Raw genomic sequence first — 20,424 nt, 5'->3', positions numbered from 1 at the left:
TAAATTTTAGTAGGATGACAAGGCAGATGGTGATAATAAGTGCTGTAGAGAAATAACGTCGAGTAACAGGGAGAGGAAATGCCAGAAGGTAAGAGGAGATTATTTTAAAAGTACAAAGAAATGTCCCTCTGAGCAGGTAGCATTTGAACAAAGCCCTGGAAGGAGCAAAGGATGTAAATAACTTGAGGAAGAATGCTCCAGTAAAGGGAGAGCAAGTGTCAAACCCTTTGGGGGAGGGGAGCACTGTGTTCAAGAATCTGTGTGGAGCTCACTCACAGAATCTCCAGGAATCTCCTTGTCTTGATCCTGGTGCTTCGAAGTTTTAAACATTAAGTATGGGAGTGAGTCTAATGTTTTAACATTATGTTGGATGCCAATACTTGTGGAAGGCTTCTGTACATTTCATTATTATTTTAATGGAGGTACTGGGGATTGAACCCAGAACCTTGGGCATACTAAGCACACACTCTACCCCTGAGCTATACTCCTACTGTCTACAAACTTATTTTATCGAGTGACAGGACCCGTTCTATCCTAATCTGTTAAGAGTTTTTACCCTCAGTAGTTGTTACAATTATCAAATGCATTATAGTATCTATTGAGATGATCATATTTGTTTCTCTTTTATTTTGTAATACAAAGAATTATATTGAAAGATTTCCTAAACTGAATCATCCTATCATTCTTACAGAAACCTTACTTGGTTATGTATTTCTATTCTTTTAATATACTACTAGATTAAGTTGCTAATATTTTACATAGTGTTTCTGCATCTGCATTTACAAAGTGCACTGAACCCATAGTTTGCTTCTTCCTATTTTGGCATCAGCATTATGCTAACTATATCAAATGAGTTGGGCATCTTCCCATCTTTTTATGAACTCATGGTACAAGCTGTGTAAAATGAGAATTAAATGGTCCTCAAAGGTTTTGTAAAGCTTACTCAGGTTTGTAGCTTTAGAAGGTAGCTGGCATTTAAATACATTTACACAAATCTTCCTTAATTATTCCAGTTTTTCTACTTCTATATGTGATAGATGTGTTCCTTTAAATTTTTCTACAAAAATCACTGCTTTTATATGAGTTTTCAAATGAACTGGCTTAAACAAAAAAGTTATGACAATTTCTTTTATAATTGCAGTTATGCTCTTACTTTCTTGGTATTTACACATATTTTCTTGCTTATACTTTCCAAATTTTGTCTATTTTTTGGGTCTTAAATTGGTGACTTTGTTTTTTCTTTCTTTTTTAACAGCTTTATTGAGATACAATTCACTCATTTAATGTGAACACTTAAATAGTTTGTAGTAATTTCCAGAGTTGTGCAACTAGCACCACGATCAATTCTAGACTTTTTGTCCCACCCAAGAGACACCATACCTATTGGCAGTCATTCTCATCCCCCATCCCTTTCCTTGGCCCAGTCGTAAAAACTACTAATCTACTTTTGGTCTCTATGATGAACTTGCCCATTTTGGACATCTCCTATAAATTGAATCATATAATATTTAGTCTTTTGTGACTGGCTTCTTTCACTTGGCAGAGTGTTTCTGAGATTCATCCATGTTGAAGCATGCACCAGGACTCCATTCCTTTTTGTGACTGAATAATATTCTGTTGCATGGATATACCACATTGTGCTTATCCACTTATCAGTTGTTGGATGTTTGGGTTGTTTCTACCTTTAGCTATTATGAATAATGTGCCTCTAAACATTCATGTTTAAGTTTTAGTGTTGATACATGGTTTTTGTTTTTTAGGTATATACCTAGGATTGCTAAATCATATAGTAGCTCTAAGTTTAATCATTTGAGGGACTGCCAACCTGTTTTAAAGAGCAGCTGCACCATTTAACATTTCCATCAGCGATGTATGAGGGTTCCAATTTCTCCACATCCTCACCAATGCTTGTTATCATCTATCTTTTTTATTACAGCCATCCTACTAGGTGTAAAGTGGTATCTCATTGTGAGTTTTTTTTTAATTGTGGTTTTGATCTGCATTTCCCTGGCAGCTAATTTTGAGCATTTTTTTCACATGCATATTAGTCACTTGTATCTCATCCTTGGAGCAATGTCTATTCAGATTCTTTGCCCATTTTTAATAGGATTATTTGTCTTTTTTTACTATTGAGTTGTAGGAGTTCTTAATATGTTCTAGCTACAAGTCCCTTACCAGACATGATTTATAAAACCACTCTGTGGGTTATCTTTTTACTTCCTGGATGGTTTGCCTTGAAGTATCAAAGGTTTTAATTTTAATTTTTTCTTTTGTTACTTGTGCTTGATGGCTTTTTAAAATGTTTATTTCCATTTTATTTTTCTTAGTTCATTTCTTATATCTTCTGAGTATACTTTATTCTTTTTTTCTAATTTCATGAGTTGAAACCTGAGAATATTACAGAAATTGAAAGCACAATATTAACTGCTACAAAATTTCCTGAATATCACTTTGGCCACATAACAGAGCTTTTGATAAACAGTAGCTTTTGATAAATGTTGTGTTTTCAGTTGTAAATAGTAGGCAATTCTTACTTCAGTTTTTTTCTTTTACTCAAGAACAATATAGAATTAAAAAAAAATTCAGGTTATAGGTTTTATTTTTTGGATTTTTTGGTTTATTTTCAGTGTTATGTTGCATTTGGTGAGCTTGTTTAAAACTAGCTAAAAATTTCCTGTATAAAATAGTATAATACACAGACCAAGTGTTATCAATGTTACACATATAAAGGAGATGTACTGTTTTTTTTCTGTCTTATATACAGTGCCTACACTGTAGGTTATCCAAATTTTCTGTCCCCTAAATATTTTTTCAGCTTAATTTGTTGGTTTCTAAAAGGTGCTATTGTGGTCTTACAGATTTCTCCTTTGAATTCTACCTTTTTATTTATGAACCTCAAAGCTTATAAGCTTATTAATGAAGGCTTAAGGCTGGTATGTTCTTGGTGGATTATTGATTTAATCTATAAGAAAGAGTCTCCATCTTGTTTTTTCTTTGCTTTAAACTTTATATTTGATATTAATTTTGCTACCCATATATAGGTAAAGGGTTAACAACACCTCCTTTTCTGCATGAGAAACTGCTAACTTTCTAGTACTAGAACTGTCCTGTATAATGGGTAGATACTAGCCACACATGGCTAGTGGTAGCCACACTGCACAGCTCAGAAGAGAAATTACCATCATCTCAGAAAGTTATTTTGGATAACAATTGATCTAGAAAGTTGAGTTTAGGTTCAGTTATCCTTCCCTAGAAGTAGAATTGCCGTATCAAAGGTATGCCCACTTAAAAAAAACGACAAATATTCTAAAATTCTCTCCAGAATGTGATGCCAATTTACATCTAACCCACTAGCATATAAAAAGTCCAATGTTTCCCACACTTCATAAGAAATGATATAGTTTGGTTTAACTGTCACTTACTTGACTACTAATGAAATTAAATGTGTTTTTACATGCTTATTTGTCTTTTGTAACCTGTCTGCTGACACTTGGTTTAGAGATTAGTATAACTTGAGCACAAATGCTAGAAAGCAATTCTTATTATTAGATTTTATATATTATCAATCCTTGTAGGAAATAAAACATTTGATCAAATATTTAAAATTTTACCTCATCCAGGCAGTTGACATGAACATTCTTGCTGGCTAATAGTGTCCCAGCTTCTTGGACAGTACCTTAAGAAAAAAAGAAAGAAAGGAAATGCAAAGTAAGGTTATTTATCTCTAGAATAGAAAAAAAAATCTAACATCAAGGAAACAAACTTTAAATGGTTATCTGTAAAGCTAAGATGATTTGGGTTAGATTGTTAAGATATAAGGCAGTGATCACATATTATTTATTCCACAAAGTAGTTATCCAGAAGAACAGATTCACAGAGACTGAAATAGTTCCATCTTGCTTTTACTTCCACTGACCTTAGAGTATATTAAATTGGCCACATTTTCCTTTGGCAGTAATACAATAACCACAAAGCACAAGACTTAATACTGAAGCAAATCGTAAAGGGCATCTAGTCCAACCCACCATCTAAAGCTTAAACTGCAATCAATGTAAAAACTGGAGTTCAAAAATACAGTCAGTATTTATATACCTTGTCAACACTAGGCCCTGTGAATTGATGGCATGCTTATAATAGAATTCTCAGTTTGGAAATGCTGAGGTAAATACATCTTTAAAGCCTAGAACTATAAAAAAAAAAAAGTGCCCTGTGGTTTGTATTCAGGCTCTCATACTGAAATCATCTGATGTAAACCTGCAGGTCAGTCTCTGTAATTGGGCCACAACCATCAGGTTTTCCAGCCTTCTGGAAGAAATACTGACAGAAGCAAGTAGTTGCCGGAGAGAATGTAGCTATTATCATCATTCATAGAGCCAGCCACACACTTTGCCAAATAATTTCTGGTTTCACAGGGAAGGGGACAATGAAATTGCCAAGTTCTTAGGGAGAAGGGATGAGATAAGCCTCTTCTCGTTAAAGGATATCAAATAACAGATGCATCCCCCAACTAGGAGTTACTGCTTTTCTTTAAATTTAGAATTACAGTTCAAGAAGGTGCTAAACTCTGCTCACCTTCCAGAGCTAAGGGTGGAATGCAGAATCGAGTGCAGCTTGCTGCTTTCTACCCAACCTGCTTCTTAGGCATCTGAGTGCCCGTCACCAACAGAGTGGGAGAGACAAAAGAATGCCTCCTAGACTAAAGGAGAAATAGCTCAGCTGGGGAAATGTCAACTGAGTGACCTACCAGCCCCTGGATTATGACAGCAGCTATTTTGAAAATAGTCCATTTGCCTGATTCCGTACTTCATCTGAGGGCAGATGGTATCACTGGCTGAATGGCTACAGAATGAGAGGGGAAAGCCTTCAAGCATGCAGACAAGTTCTACTCAGAAGCACATCCATTCCTGGGGCTTCTCATTAAAGACTCTCAAAATCTTTAGAAAGGAATTACAGCAGAACAAACTCCTGCACCCCAGTTTCCCTTGAGAAAGATACTTCAGTGGAATCCCTTTATTTACTGAGGAATAACTGAAGTTACTTTCGTAGGGACTGTGATCATGCCAGAGCCTACAACATGTTAGCGGAAGGAGGGGGATTACAATCGTAAACATTTGGCTCACATTAGAGAATAAGCCAATAATTCTACAAAATGCTTAGCCTGATGGCTAACAATATATGTTAAATCTGTCTAGTCAGGGGGCAGTTAAAAAAAAAAGGTGAGGCATTCACTCACATACTACAAACTACCAGTGAGTCTTCTGAAATGCAGGGACCAGGATAAGAAAATTTTTTTGAAATAGTTTGGGCTTCTAGAGAAAGAAAACAGATTCTGGAAAATAGATGAGCAACATACCCCAGGAGGAAAAGCTTGCAATGATTTCTAATTGGGTGTTCCTAATTTAGTGATATTAGTAGGAAACTACGGAAGGTCTAGAATAGCATGGAAATGTGAAACACAGGCTCACACAGAGGGATTTTTATTTTTTGTCATTCCTTACTATGCATAGTAGACTTTCAAACGATGTTTTGCAATTAAACTTAAAAGATTAATTGCTTTACTCTAGGGAAGAAATGTGTTAAATCTGATTTAACAAACTCTTAAGATGAGTGAAGGGATGCAGTAGTGAGCCAATATTTATCTTCACTGAAGGCAAAAATTAATAGAACTACAATTGATGAAAATAACATTTAGTGATATGTCTCCCTTGTGAGAATTTCTCCAAGTTGCTCAACCAGAGAAGAAAATAACCAGCTTGCCTCATTAGCGTGGCCCTGATGACTTATGCGAATGGACCAGCATTTTAGCAAAGAAGAGATGATGTTAAGAGTGATATTCTCATTGTTACTGTCCCTTCTTTTACCACACCATAGCCCCTTTCAGAACCACTATAAAATTGAGTAAGTGCTATAAAACCCTCAGTTTTCTTATCTATGAAGCAGATTATAATAACATCCATCCTATAGGCTTCTTGGTACTAAGGGCTTGTCCTGGTGCCAGGCACAGATTACCACCTCAGTGCATATTAGATGATCCTGTTACTCATGGATTCATAACTGGGACCATTGGTCTCTATTAAAGACAAGGAAATGTAGCCAAAAGAAACAAAATGGGATAAACAAGCAAACATGACCATTCTGTTTCCAGTAATTCATCAGATAGTCATGAAATTTGGGTATCTATGGGTTTCAGTAATTTAGTGGGATTTCCCAACATAGGGTGTTTTAAGGACTTTATATCTAAGTATTTTAAAAACTATCTGGCTTATTAGTTGCTGTAATGTTTATGGATAAGTGATACCCTATATAAAATTATCCAAGTGTCTGAATTTTAAAATAATATATGGCTACAGATTTAATCATAAATACAGTTATAAATGTATTTTAAAAGTGGAGACTTTTAATTACAACATGTATTTTGAAATAGTGAGTCTGTTTAAGTGTAAAGTTTCTAAAATTCTCGTATCTATTTTTAGACTTTGTAACAAGATGGCTTTAAATTAGATTATGAATCGCTGCATAAAAATTAGAGTATCTAAGAGAGCTGTTGCTTTGTAAATGACAACAATGAAGCCCATAGAAGTTGCAAAACCTGCCCAGTCATATAGTTATTGGTAACTACATTTTTGGAGTTAAATTTTTCCTTGAACTCAATGCTGTAATTGATTATAAGCAGACCTGAATCTTTCTACATGCCAAAGATGTTAGAAAGAACATTATCATCTACAGAACAGGACCTTTTAGTAGTCCAAAATTGTAAACAACTTAAATGCCCATCAGTGTAACCAGATAAGCAAATAGCGGTATACCCAGACATAAGAAATAAAAGAAGAAAATAAGAAACAAACTACTGGTACAGTATGGATGAACTTCAGAATCATGATGCTGAGTGAAAGAAGTCATGCCCCCCACAAAAGGAATATTTACTGTATAATTTCATTTATATAGAATTCTAGAACAGAGAAATCGAATCAATGGTGACAGAAACCTATCAGTGGGTGCCTGGAGACAGGAGTGGAGGGAGTGACAGATTACAAATGGACATGAAGAACCTTTTGAGGGTGAACTATTTAACATCCGGATTGTAGTGATGGTTTTATGGATGTATACTTATGTCACAACTGATATTTTTAAGGTGTACACTTTAAATATGCATCACTTATCAGACTTTAATTTTATTCCAATAAAATTGTAGAATAAACCTTACTGTCCAAGCCTGTTTTGCAGCTCCTTTTACACAAGTAATGAAAAAAAAAGCAAACCAGTAAGTACATTACTTTCCTGTTAAGTCAGCAACAGTGATCTCAGTGATTTCAAGTATTAAATAAGATAAGTAATGAAGGACCTTCTGGTTTATATCCTTAAAGAAGGTTTAGTTTATTTAAAAATAGTGCTTCCTCAGTGTTTAATGAAAAAGATATCAGGACTTAAAGGGTATAGATCTGCAAGTAATATAAGCCAGTTAAAAGTGCTTCAGTGATTACATCTCTCTTCTGAAATGTTGTCAAATGAATGCTGTCATTGACTGTGATTTAAATGGATTTGTGGGAAACAGTTTTCAGTTTCATCTGGAACGTCTTCTTGGCATTCTAACAAATAAACAATCTGTAGAATATCTAGCATGTGAATCCACTTAGAAGAAGAAATTATTCTAAAAGTATCCAGTAGCATGTGGTATTCTCTGGACTGTTAAGTTCCACTTATGATCTGCTTAACTTCTGGAGAGCAGTGACTGGCAGAAAAGAGACACTCAAAATTTTGCTGAGTTTATTTCAGATTGGCCAAGATGACAGGTCACACTTGGCTGAAAATTTATTGTTAGTTTCAGGTACTAGTACTGACTAATCCAGTCCTTCTCAAAATTGAGAAATGAACCAAAGGGGAAAAAAAAATTTAAGAACTCTACCCACTGCCTTAAAAAAATGCTTCTTACATAGAGTACAAATACAAATTTTGTTTATGAGCTTTCTTCAGGTATAAACCAAAAATTATTTTACATATTAAATGCACACAAAATTACAACATCAATAACATTTGCAATTTAACTTGACAGATGATAATGTTTTGCTAAAATTAAATTGCCTGTCAAAGTGAGTATGATATGGTATGGACGCTATGGTGCTGGTTTCATTTTTTTCATTTTTGTTTTGTTTTGTTTTGTTTTGTTTGTTTTCAAGTCCAGTGTATTTCTAGGAATAATGGCCATATGGTATCTTTGCTGGGCCACTCATACCTGTGTTCCACTGGGCAAGTTACTTAACTTCTTAGTTCCTCCGTTTCATGTCTATAGGAACTGCCATATTTGTAATAACAGCCAAAAGAAATAATATCTTAAACAACATACGCTAGCTCATTTTATTTTCATATCAATGTTGTGAGGTGGGTACCATTTTTCAGGTAGACAACCTGAAGCTCAGAAACAGTAATTTGCCCAAGGTGACATAACATCACCAGCAAATGACTGAAGTAGGACTCTAAATCAGACCTGCAAGGTTAACCACCATCCCATGCTATCGCTCATAATGCTCATAATTCCTGGCTCATCAAGATTAAATGCATCAATACATGCAAAGTGCTAAGACTTATGCCAGACTCATAACAACATTCAGTAAAGGATGGCTGTGGTTGATTATTTTCTCTTATCTCCCACTACTTTTCTTTAAGAGTATGGTGATGTCCCACAGCCCTTCACCTGACAAGAACGTATCACATACTAAGTCTATCTCACGTCTTTTCTCATCAGTTGGACTAATTAAATTGGTGAAACACAGTGTCTATGCAACTTGATACACAATTTGGGCCCAGAAAAATCACAGCACTAACCAGGCTAGATTCCTATTGATTCCTTTATTTAATCTTTTAAAATAAAAACTGGTGGACACCTAAGAATATAACCACAGACTCCTCCACTCCACCTGCCCCTTTCAGAGAAGGGACACACTTTATAAGACTGCTCACTTGTTTACACTTTTGAGAGAAAGTGATAGCTCTGGACAGCTTAAAAACAGAATTTGCATGCATGGTGGATTGTAAGTTGATCCTTTGTCTCCTTTTTTGCCCAGCACGGTACCTGGCACAGAGCTGAGACTCACATGGTTGCTGAGTTGAATCCCAGAGCCACCAAAGGCATGGAGAAATTAACCAGAGACAGGCAGAACAAAGTGCAGTGCCAAACAGGTCAGTGAAAACCGTGCAGAACAAACAATTTACACCAACTCCAAGTCCCACAGTTCTAGGCAAAGAACTCTTTATCATGACAAATACATTGCTGTGACTGACTTAAAACTGTTGAGTCAGATGGGGTCAGCACCTGTTGAATTTAAATTCGGTTTTTCTCTCCTTTACGTATAGACTTTTCTTGTCAGTATGAAGAATAACTTTGCCTTACTCTTTGGGGGTCCAGATCTGAGCCTGACTACTCAGAAATAAAGAACACTGGAAACTGGGAAGCCTCTATGTTGCTCTCGGCATTTGGAGGGCAAGCTCATGCTTGAGCTTAAAACAACCGCATTAACAATGCCCGCAGTTCCCATGCTCATCTCCATCCCGCGGTGACCGTGCAGAAGCCACGTTGTCACGCTGTTGTCACCTGCCAGGTAACGGGACCTTAGCAGGGAACCCTTGTGGGACGTCCGCTCGGAGACTGAGGGGGAAACATGGCTTCTGGCTCGTCCCTGGGGCCTCCCTACGACCTGGAGCGGCGGAAGTGGGACTTCAGTTGGGAAAATGGAAGGGGAAGCGCGGAAGAGCGCGATCAAAAGATCGCAGCCCTGCAAAGTGCGCCTAGGGGTGTGGACGCCTCCGCAAGCTCTCGGCTTTTCTGAGAGTTCTTGCGTCAGCCGGGGGCTTCTGAAAGGAAGCCAGGACGGCCCTGGACGCAGAACCCTCAATGCAGCAAAGTACAGACCTAGTTCTGTGCCCTTATAAAGGACCCTTCTCCTTAGGAGCTCTCTCCACCCCCCAAGCGGGGGCGGGGACAGCCAGGAGGGATCCAGATCTTTCGGCTTCCGGAAGTCGAAACGGCCCTTTAGACACCAGTCTAAGAATTTGAAACTCTCAGGCCACTATCGTCAAGACAGACTGTACTCAAGATCACCTTCGGATGATTGAAGGATGAACATCCTGAGGCCCACAGCCCTGGTCGTTCAGTATCATCTGAGGTGGTGCCTGGAAATGTGCACCCTTCCAAAAGCTGATTTAGTAGACGAACGTCTGCAGCCTCCGCTCCTGTCCCAGCAGCGCCCCTCCCTCCCCACCTCTCCGCCCCCCGCAAAGGACCCCAGACCAAAGGGAGAAGCGCTGTTTCCCAGTCCGAGTGCCAACCTCGCAGAATCGCCAGCAAGGGTCAGCCGGGCCTGGGGCGCCGCCCGAGCTCCGCCACGCCCCCCCTTCCCCTCTCGGGCCAGGCTGGCAGCGCCCCCGCCGCAGCCCAGCACCCACACCTTTTGCGATGACTTCCAGCAGCTCCTTTTCTTCCTGGCTCAGCTCGCCTTTCTTTATGTGAACCATCGCTCCCGCCAGCTTGAAGGCTATTCTGTTTCTTTGGAAGTATTAAGAAGAAACGATGTGTCCGTATTAAGGACGCCAACCACAATGTTAGGCAACTTGAGACCAGGACACTGAGTAGCCAACCGCGGAAGCTTTCGAATTCTCTCCTCCCTCCCGCGGGCTGGCGAGCAGCAGGCGAGCTCGGGCGAGCCGAGCAGGCGGTCTGTGCAGGCCGAGCGGTAGTCTCCGCCCCCTGCGCATCATTGGCCCGACTGGGAGGAGGAGCTGCAGAAGGCGGCAGCGAGACGCTCCCATTGGAGCGGCCTGGGAAGGAACAACCAAGTGGAGAAAATCTGAGTGGGGGGCGGTTAAATGCCTCTTACATGTTTTCCACCGTCTCCTTTCCGGTTCAGATATTTAGGGACACTAAATTATTATGTTTTGTGTCTGGAAGTTCCGTGTTCGGCAATCCCTGCTTAGGGAGTGCAGAAGTCCCTGGGTCTCGCTGTACACCCCGCTTCATTTCCCCAGGAATGGAGCGGCCCAGGCTGGGGGCGGGCCGAGAGGCGGGGCGGCGTGGGAGGCGGAGCTGCGCCGAGCTCCGTGTGTCGATGTCAATGTGTCTGTCCTTCACTCCTCCATTGTCTGCCGCCACCGCTGCCGCCGCTGCCACCGCTGCTGCCGGAATCGCCGCAGTCCCCAGTCTCGCGCGTCGCCGCTACCTCCTCGGACAGGTGAGAAGCAACTCAGGTAGGGAAGAGGGGAGCCGAGAAGCCTTCGACAACCCGGGCCAGAGCCCCACCGGGCGCTTCCCCTCGACCCGAGCGTGCCTGGGAGGAAGCATGTGCCTGCTGGGGCGGCTTCCTGCCTCTCGGTGGGGAAGACTCCCCTCCACCCCGTTACCCTCACACATAGTGCTTATCAGTGCCCCGGAGTGGAGACCCGCCACTCGCCACATTTGGCCGCCCCGGGAGACCGAGAGCGGGCAGGGGCCGGCCACGCGGTGGGAAGTGGCGGTGCGCATCGGCTCATGCGTGGCACCGCCAGATGCAGCTCCCGGGGAAGCCAGGGTTGAGGCTTTGGACGTGAGGTGGAGAGGAGAACTCCCCATTGAGAGCGAGGTGAAGGCATGATGAGAGTTGTCTCGGGAGAAGGTAGTTCTCTTCCCACCCCCCAACCCCGCCAAATCACACACACTACTTGTCATCTCCTCTGCCTCTGTAGAAGCTGTAGGAGAAAACTGGATCTGATCGCCCTGTGGTGCCTGTTAAGGATGTTTGAAATCAATTTACACTTGCATTAATACTTCGTTTAAGAGAGACCGCGGGCCGGGGTTGGGGGGCCCGGGGAGGTGGCGAGGAAGGGCCTCTTCGTTCTGCTGGAGTTCCCAGTCTCTTTGTAACTGAGATCTTGAGATTTATGGAAATAGGGAGGGGAGGGGGAGGAGCGGAGATTAAATTGGTGTTGCTGTCTATATATAGCCTTAGATTAGCCACTTAATCCAACCTTCATTCAACTGTAATATGTAGCCTCAAGCTTCCACCGTAGGAAGCTAGAGGGTAAATACTAGTGGGCACCCTTCTGTGGCTCAGAAACAGGAAACTTGCTTGCTAATATGAAGTCAGTCATTCCTCCAGGGTGCCCATCCTTAATATATTTACTGCATCAATGAGAGCTTCTTTAGACGTTCCTGTTTACCTTTTACTGTTGTTTCTCTATAGACTACCAGTAGACTACTATTGATGTTTCTCCCAAGACCTTCAAAGAGAAATACTTAAATAATTATGTAGATGTTTTTGTTAAGCATCCCCCCCTTTCTCCCCCCAGTGCCCTATATGAAGTGAAATGTATTTTCCTCTGGTCTTACACCTTCATTCTTTGGAAGCACTCACCAACACTTTTGAAATCCTGAAAGATGATCATTATTATTTCCTGCCTTTAACAAACAAATTTCCCCAAATCCCAGCTGTTCTTGTCTAAGGCTTTATCTTTGCAGGCTGGGGCAGATTTGAGCCTGAACATCTCACATGAAAATGGTTTGAAATTACTCATTTCAGTGTATTAACAAAGAAACTTTTGTTTGGTGATGCTTTCATAATGATGTGACTGTTCAAACAAGTAGTAAGGCTTTTGAGTGACCCATCTTTTGTAACACTTAGAATGGTGTTATTGCCACAATTACAACTGATTGAATACATCTTATCATGAAGAAGAAACCCACAAACCTATGAAAATGCTTGTAGAGTAACCTTTCCCTCACTGTGTGACTTAACATCTTACTGTGGATGTTACAGAATTGGGTACTTCATTGCCAGTATTTCCATCTCTTGTGCCAAATTGGGGCCATGGTTACTTGAAGGTCACACCTGTTTGTCTCACCAAGGTTGTCAGTTCCTCGAGGATAGCAGTTTATTTTCTTGGTGCCTTATGGCTCCTGTTTGGTATTTAGTCCTCTGAGAAGAGTGACCAGTAAATCTAGAGCCAATGACTTTTAAAGTGAAAAAACAACATCTACATGGAAGTGCAGGTAAATAATATGTTAAGTTTAAACTTCTAGAAACAGATAATGTAATGGGTAGTGTTCATCAGATGGATTACATTAATCATTTTGTACAGTGTTAATATTTAATGTAGGAGTAAGATTAGCTAGTAAGCAGAACTTAGAGTAGATCAGGGAACTTTTTTGGTACTAAAAATACATTCACATCAAAGAAGTTTTTTGATAGTAAAATAGCTTCTACTGATTGAGTGTTTAGTCTGTGTCAGATATTCTACCAGATGGTTTGTATAGGATTAGTTTAATCATTGTTATAGTGACCCAGGAATTAGCCAATATTACCTCTATTTCTGAAAATCAGAGGACAAGCAAAAAGAAGTTAATTTGCCCACAGCCGCATAGGAAGTGTCAGGGCCAGAAATGAAACCTAGATCTGTCTCCAAAACCTTTTCTCTTTTCAGTATTCTCTATCTATGTGGGAGGGTGAGTGAGGGGGATATTTTATATTCCTTAGCTAATAGGTAATACATTCACGTGGTTCAGCATGCCAAAGGTACAGAAGACTCCTACCTCTTTCCCCAGTTTCTTCTTCATGCCTTACCACCAGTGGTGTCAATTTTTCTCATACTCTTCCTAAGAAGTTGTATGTGTTTATGGCTTATAAGTGTATTTCTACTTTTTTTTTGTAGCAGAAATGGGAGCATACTAACACACTTCCACACTGTGTAATAGCATTTATATGATGCGTTAGTCTCTCCTCTGCTTATTTCTTCACCTTTTTAAAAATAATGATTTCTGTGATGTTTGAAGTTCTTATAGGTGTCCCCCTCATCTCTTTTTCTGCTGCAAACACCCTAGACCTCTCCTGGCCCGTGGCAATGGATTCATTCCTAAGTAGCCTGCTTCCCTCTCATCGCCCCATCCAGCTTGTTCAAGACACCACCAGTTCAATAAACACTGAGTGCCCATCATCCACCTAAGGGTGAGACTTACTTTGTAAAGATGGGACTGATTCACTGAAAACATGTCAATGGCTGTCCACCGGCCACAGAATAGAGACTCTGGTCTGGCCTAGAAGGCTCCAGCTTCTGGTCCCAGTGTTTCCGGTGTTTCCAGTCAGCCAGCTCCTCCCACACACTCTGCTTTAAGGTCACCACACGGCTGGTTCCCTAACATGCCAGTAATTTCCAACCCTTGGTTCCTGCTTTTCTCTTCCTGGAATGACCTCCCTTCCCTCTTTACTGAATCTTTCTCTCCTTCCCAGATCTGATGAACTGCCCAACTGTCGAGATACCCATGTTACCTCTTCTCTCTAGCTTTCCTGATTCCCCCCTCCCACCCCATCCAGGGAGGAAAATACAGAGTAAACGCATTTATTCATGTCCCTCAGCAAGGATGATAAGAAAAACCCTTCCTCAGGAGTGGCTGGTACAATTGTTAACATCCTCTCATTTTCTCCCATCTTCTTACGTGCTCTGGTCCCCACCCACTACATCCCTCGATTTACAGCTTTGCTTCTTCATCCAGATCCCCATGAAAATATCCTAAAGCAGTTGCCCTTCGCATGACATTCTAGTTTAGTTGTGATTAATCGACTTGATCTCTTCTCCTTCTAGATTGTGAATTAATAAGGACTAATTTACCTTTGCTTCTCAAGGTTGTAACTCAGTGTCTCACATCTAATGCAGGCTCAGTACATGCTGAGTTGAGTTCAGTTTGATCTCTAAGTTATTTTAGGTGGATTTGTTTCCCTTCTTGACTAATCCTTCCTGGCAATGGGAGGTGATGTGGCACTAAGCACACACAACCATAACCAAGGGCAGAAGGTCTTTAAATGTTTTCAGTCTCAAGCTGCCTGACATTCTGATGAATACTATCAACCAAGAAAAAAAAACTGTTCACATGCACATGTTACAAATTTTGCAAACCATTCCTTGATTCCTCCATTAAAGCCCCCGACCTTCAGCTCGCTGCTTGAAGAGAATGCTCTTTACTTTTTATTGCAGGGGAACAGCTGATTTTCGAGTGTTGTATCTTTGGGGGTAATGTTTTTCCTTGACATTTGACTTTCTTAGGTACATTTCTTTACTGAGCAGATATTTGGTGAGATTAAGGAATTTTATTTTTAGTTCTGAAAATAGTATTGTTATATTTTTAAAAGATCCCTTTTAGAGATATATACTGAAATATTTAAAGAGGGAATGATACGACATCTAAGATTTGTTTCAGTATAACTTTGTGACATTGGGGATCAGAGCCTGAGTAAGACTATTAATGAGATAAAGTTGACTGTTATTAATGATTAAAGCCCGGCAATGAGTACGTTGACTTCATTAGACTGTTCTCTCTGCTTTTGGGTATGTTTGAAATTTTCTATAATGAAACTTTTTTTTAAAAAAATTTGAAAATATTATAGCCCGTAAGAAATTGTTGTTCTGCTTTAAACAACAACAACAAAAACATAAGAAAGCAGTATGAGTACAAATGCTCTCTCTCTGTACTTGGTGTTTAGCTAATGCAATTATCCATTTAATTGTCAAAAGAGTTACACTGAAATCTGCAGAGGACTGTTTTGTGAACAGTCCATTTCCAAAAACTGTTCACATCACATTTTAACTTCTCCATAGAACTAAAAGGTAGGTGGCATATCTCAGTGCTTGTGTCATAGGCTAATGAATATCATACTGGCAGCCAGTCTTCATCTTTTTTGAAAACTGACAAAGTAATTTGCAGACAAGTCTGAACAAGGGGTGCAAATATATTTAATTTAACTGAGAAAATCAAGATACAAATGAAGTGGAGATACTAATTTTCTTCTATGCCTCATAAACAAAGTCAGGAGGCATTTCCAAAAAAGGAGGACTTTGGTACTGTTATGAGCAGTAGCCGCAGAGTTAGGATAAATATCTCCATGCAGGAAAATCAGGACCACCCTCGGGTGTGCCTGCAAGGTCCTCCCCTGGTGTTTGCTTAACTAAACGCTTATTTTGATATCGACTTTCTGGATTCTTGAAACCTTGTAACTTGTATTTCTTGATGTTTGAGTTTCTTTTTTTATGTTTTGGACTTATTACTGTTAATGTTTCCAGATGCCACCATGGAATTGTTAAAATATCATTTATGTCATGTCTTCCCAGACTTTGTTGAAAGAGTTTTCAAAGAAGATTTAATTAGGCTTCAAAGCCAAGTCTTCACGATATCTAAGGACAGTGTAGCCAATCCAGGTAATGTTGAAGGACACATTAGCATATATCCAACTTCAAATCATATATTTATCTTAGCTCTGTCACTGTGGAATTTCAAACACTAGGCTGGTGCCGCTTATCTCTGAGTATAATAAAACTGTTCCAGTAATTAAAAATAGAAAGCTATTTCTGCATCAGAAGGGAAAAGGTAGCATTCGCCTTCCCAATAAATGCATTTAAGCTAGAAAATGGGTGTATTTATCTCTGGTTATTTGGTTATCTATTGTGGAACTGTGTTAGAAAGACCCAGCGGACAAAGCAGCCTTGAAAACTACATTCATCAGCCTCTGAGTAAAATCTCTTCCTGGTCTCTTGATTGTGGAGTAAAGCAGTTCCATTAAGTAGCCTCTTCTGGCCTGGTAGGAAATGATTATGGATGGGCCCTGGGAGACAGCCAAGCGCAGCTATAGCCCTGAGAGTACGAGTGGGAAAACCAAGGCTCCAGCCTCTGCGATGAGATGCCTTTCCCAAGGCAATCCCTCTTGCTTTCACTTTCTCCATATATAAAACAGGGATGCTAACCAAACTTTCAGGGTGACTTTGAGGATCTTGGAGGATACCCTGTGAACTTTAAAATGTTATATTAGAAACTAATTGTTATCTTTACAGCCAATTCTACCTGTTTTTACAGTCAAGACATATATGAAAAGCACAGAGGTCTAGTTCATAAATCATTTTAAAGTAAAATTGTATAGACAGCAGTATTTGCCCGCAGCCCCATCTTCCTACATTTTGGAAGAGAATTATTTTTAAAGACAGGCTTCCATAAAAAATACAATTCCAATAATTATATTTCAGGATTAACATTTTTTTTTATTAATAAGAAAGATCTTGGTGTGATTCATTTTCAGTGAGTCACAAAGGATAAGACATGATCTTTGTCCTCAAGAGGCTTACACTGTCCTCCTGGAGACCGGCCAGTCCCTGAAACAATAGGACTAAAGTAACCATCTTAAAGCCCTTCCCTGTCAGCTCCTGCTTTAGACCCCTTTGAGAACTTCCCTTTGCCTGTTCAGGTGGCTGTCTGGCTCTTGCATTCTTTTAGCTCTGTTCAAATTAGAGCTTTGTGTTTGTTGTTACTCCTGTCCCCACCCGCCCTGCTTCCTGCTCCTAGAATGCCCTCCTCCACCCATTTGCGCAGATCACATTTTACTCAAATCCTTCTTAGCTCTGCCCCTCCTCCACACCGCCTTCTCCAGGCCCCAGTCAGAGCAGTATAGTCACCCCTGTAGATTCCAGAATGGGTGGAGCTCAGTGGGAGGACTGGAGAAAGTGAGATATTGAACAGAGCCTGGAAGAACTGGTGAATTTGGGCAGGCGAGCCAGAAAATGGAGAACATATCAGGGAGAACAACTCCCAAGAAAACAACTCCATAAAATATTGTAACATAAACACAAAATAAATACTGGCTATAATTTTATGGCCAGCCCTGCTAGAACCAGAAATTATTTCATTCAAAGGCATATTTTCTTCAATATGTCAACTTTTTAAAATCATAGAAGTGGGAGATTTTATTTTAAAGCACACTTGGATTGTTTTTTGGTCTCCAGTAATTTATAAAATGGGACATCACATGTTCTAGACTAAATTAAAAAGTATAAACCAGTATCTTTGGAATTGGTGGCAGCAGGAAAGTTAATAATGGACATGAAAAGAAATAGTGGAAGAGAAGATCATATACTTACTAGGATATTTTGCCCTTGAATATAAAGTGATTTGAAATCATCCAGAATAGCTAGAATATAAATAGCAAAAACATCTAAAAAATAAAATGAGTAGAATATTCTTTGTGAAGTGTATTTTGCAAGTAAAATGTGTCTGTATATCTGATCTATGGAACCTGTTTTTATCTATACAGTGCCTTAAAGGAATTTTAGGACTTCTTATTCTCTCAGTTTGACTTTTTTCCCAGTTGGACTGTTCTGATTTTTTTTTTCCTACTTTTATTAATGTATGGAATAAAGGCATTGCTGAAACAGTTAAACCTGAGAGGTGCAACTCAGGGATTTAGTAATGGGTTTGATGTGAATCATTTTAATGCAAGATAGTGGTTGTCATTAGGAGTTTCTACAACACTTTTCCTTTATAACTATTAGGGAAAAAACATGATGATTTAGAATAATTTCTAAATTTTTTAAAAATAAAAAATCCACCAATAATCAGCAATATACCCGAGAAAACTTTTCATTTTCAGCTCACTCTGATCTTTATACTGGGGCCATAGGTCTCTTCAGCAAGTATCTTTTGGGCAGTTGAATGCCAGCTGGAATGATTTGGCATGTGCTGAATGAAGAGTGCCAAAAAATATTCTGATATATATCAACTTTGAAATTAAAAGGTTTAGGTAACTCCCTGAATGAACCATTCTTTCGTCAAATGCACAATGCTTTCATTATTCTTTCTTGATTTTTTTAATGTCATATATATCATTTGGTGGTTTTTGTTTTACTATATTTAATTCTCTTAATTATGGAAATAATCTATTAGCAAAACAATGATAGCTTAAATCCATGAAAATGTAGAAATATGTTTTCTCTTTTCATAGTTCAACTTATTTTTATGTTACATGAGTACTTTTAAAAAAATCATTGTTAGAAATACTGTTATTTTGAGGACTTCTAAGTAAATCTCAAGAAAGCCACTGAGCACAGGTGAGTAATAATAAGGAGTATTAACTTAGCACTACAGAGGATATTTCGTACACCACTGTGGGGCGAGCAGTTGTATAATGTACTGTCGTCCTCTTCTTTTTTGCTTTTTCACACAAAGGACTTTAATGCTTTTTGTATTAACCTCCACGGCTTCCTGGATTTGTGATCATTTCTAAGAAAAAGAAAGAACGTGACATATGTTTTTCTCAGTATACGAGGCAATAGGATGGGTTTATTATAAACAGGAAGGAGAACCCCAAGCTGATGGTACAGAGGAAACTGCTGGCCTGAGAAAGGGATGTCACACTGGTGTTGAGGAGTGTGAAGCTGGCGTTTGCGTTGGGATTGAGTCTCTGCGGGAAACAATTTGATGACTGGCTTCTGGAGCACCAGAAACCATGGAGCCATAAATTTCCTACTGTTTATATGTCCCTAAGAGGCAGGATTTCTGTGAAATCTTCTCACTAAAGACAAATTTTTTTTCCTTAATAGAACTCCATGGAGAACTATTTGGCATTTTGGGGGTAACATGTGCTAATTCAGTTTGTCCAAGAGCTGCACTAGATGTAAAATTAATATTTATGCTTCGCTCTGTCTAACTTTAAGCCATAAAATCTATGAGGCAGATAATGAAAAAGTGGCCTTCAAGAATCACATAAATAATTACCCTACAACTGTGGCTGGCTCTTTGGAAAAGTACACTGAATGGAGACAGTGGCTGAGCTTCTGACCCTGACTGTTCCGTGTTTGTAATGTCCCGGTTTTTCTGCTGTATCACTAGGGTTAGAATGGAATGCATGACCTCAGGCAAGTGATGTGACATCTGAGAGCCTTATCAGAGTGTGAGATGAGGGCCTGGGGGTAGTTCCTTGGTTTTCAAAGTGTTGCATGCCTCAGGGATATCAATTATAAGTTAAAATTAATAAAAAAACCCACACATTTAATTATTAAAGCAATAAATACAGTTGCAGCTCAAATTTATTACCTGATGTACTGTAATACACTGGAGACCATGAATTCTTGTTAACTCACATGGCTGGATTTTTCTGTGCGGTGCTTGGGTCACACTTCCATCTGCTGGAAAGTGAGTACCATGCATCTTGTCTGACTGGTCCCCACAAATCCCTGTTGACTAGTGCTAGATGTGTGTTTGGCAAATTAATAAAAAATGAGTGATTCTTTAAATGTTGAAGTCTTTTTAAAAAGTAGACTTGAGAATTTGTAATTCTCTGCTAGTCTTCCTCTCTCTCTCACCCCCTCTCACCTGTGCAATCCACTGCTATAAAAGTGTACCAAGGAATACAGTCTCATATCATCAGTGTGCTGTGTCCCATTAAACCAGGCTGGGCTTGGATATTTCTGTCCAGTTCATGCTCTCCTCGTTGTGAAATAGGCCTGTGTATGGTACGTAACTTTGTGAGTATGTGCAACCCTTCAAATAAGCTTCATCTGCTGGACAGGCTTGGGCAGGTCCCCTCCTGGGAGGATGAGGGCAGGAGTGGCTTGGGTGAGAGAACTCGTAACTGAGGAAACATTTGGACTCCT

General features: G+C 39.6%; 2 protein-coding genes across 4 annotated transcripts in view; one reads left to right on the top strand and one right to left on the bottom strand.

The window, feature by feature from the left end:
* Positions 1–10,722, bottom strand: part of ANKMY2 (ankyrin repeat and MYND domain containing 2) — a 32,862-nt gene extending 22,140 nt beyond the window's left edge. The window contains exons 1-2 of the mRNA XM_006211731.4: positions 10,440–10,722; positions 3,612–3,676 (exon numbers count right to left, since the gene is read on the bottom strand). Of these exons, the coding sequence (XP_006211793.1) occupies positions 3,612–3,676; positions 10,440–10,506 (132 nt within the window). The 5' untranslated portion in view covers positions 10,507–10,722. The remainder of the gene's footprint in view (positions 1–3,611; positions 3,677–10,439) is intronic.
* A 341-nt stretch (positions 10,723–11,063) lies between these two features.
* BZW2 (basic leucine zipper and W2 domains 2) overlaps positions 11,064–20,424 on the top strand; it is a 50,937-nt gene continuing 41,576 nt past the window's right edge. Inside the window, exon 1 of one of the 3 annotated variants that reach the window (XM_006211729.4) lies at positions 11,064–11,219. The gene's annotated coding sequence lies outside the window, so the exon portion shown is untranslated. Of the gene's footprint in view, positions 11,236–16,187; positions 16,207–20,424 lie in introns of those variants that run through there. The other 2 variants (XM_006211730.4, XM_072964898.1) reach the window with 2 other exon arrangements.

The sequence above is a fragment of the Vicugna pacos genome, chromosome 7, assembly GCF_048564905.1.
Source record: "Vicugna pacos chromosome 7, VicPac4, whole genome shotgun sequence".
In the NCBI taxonomy this organism is placed as follows: Eukaryota; Metazoa; Chordata; class Mammalia; order Artiodactyla; family Camelidae; genus Vicugna; species Vicugna pacos.
Note: the sequence above shows the minus strand (reverse complement) of the source record. Positions and strands in the feature narration are given on the sequence as shown.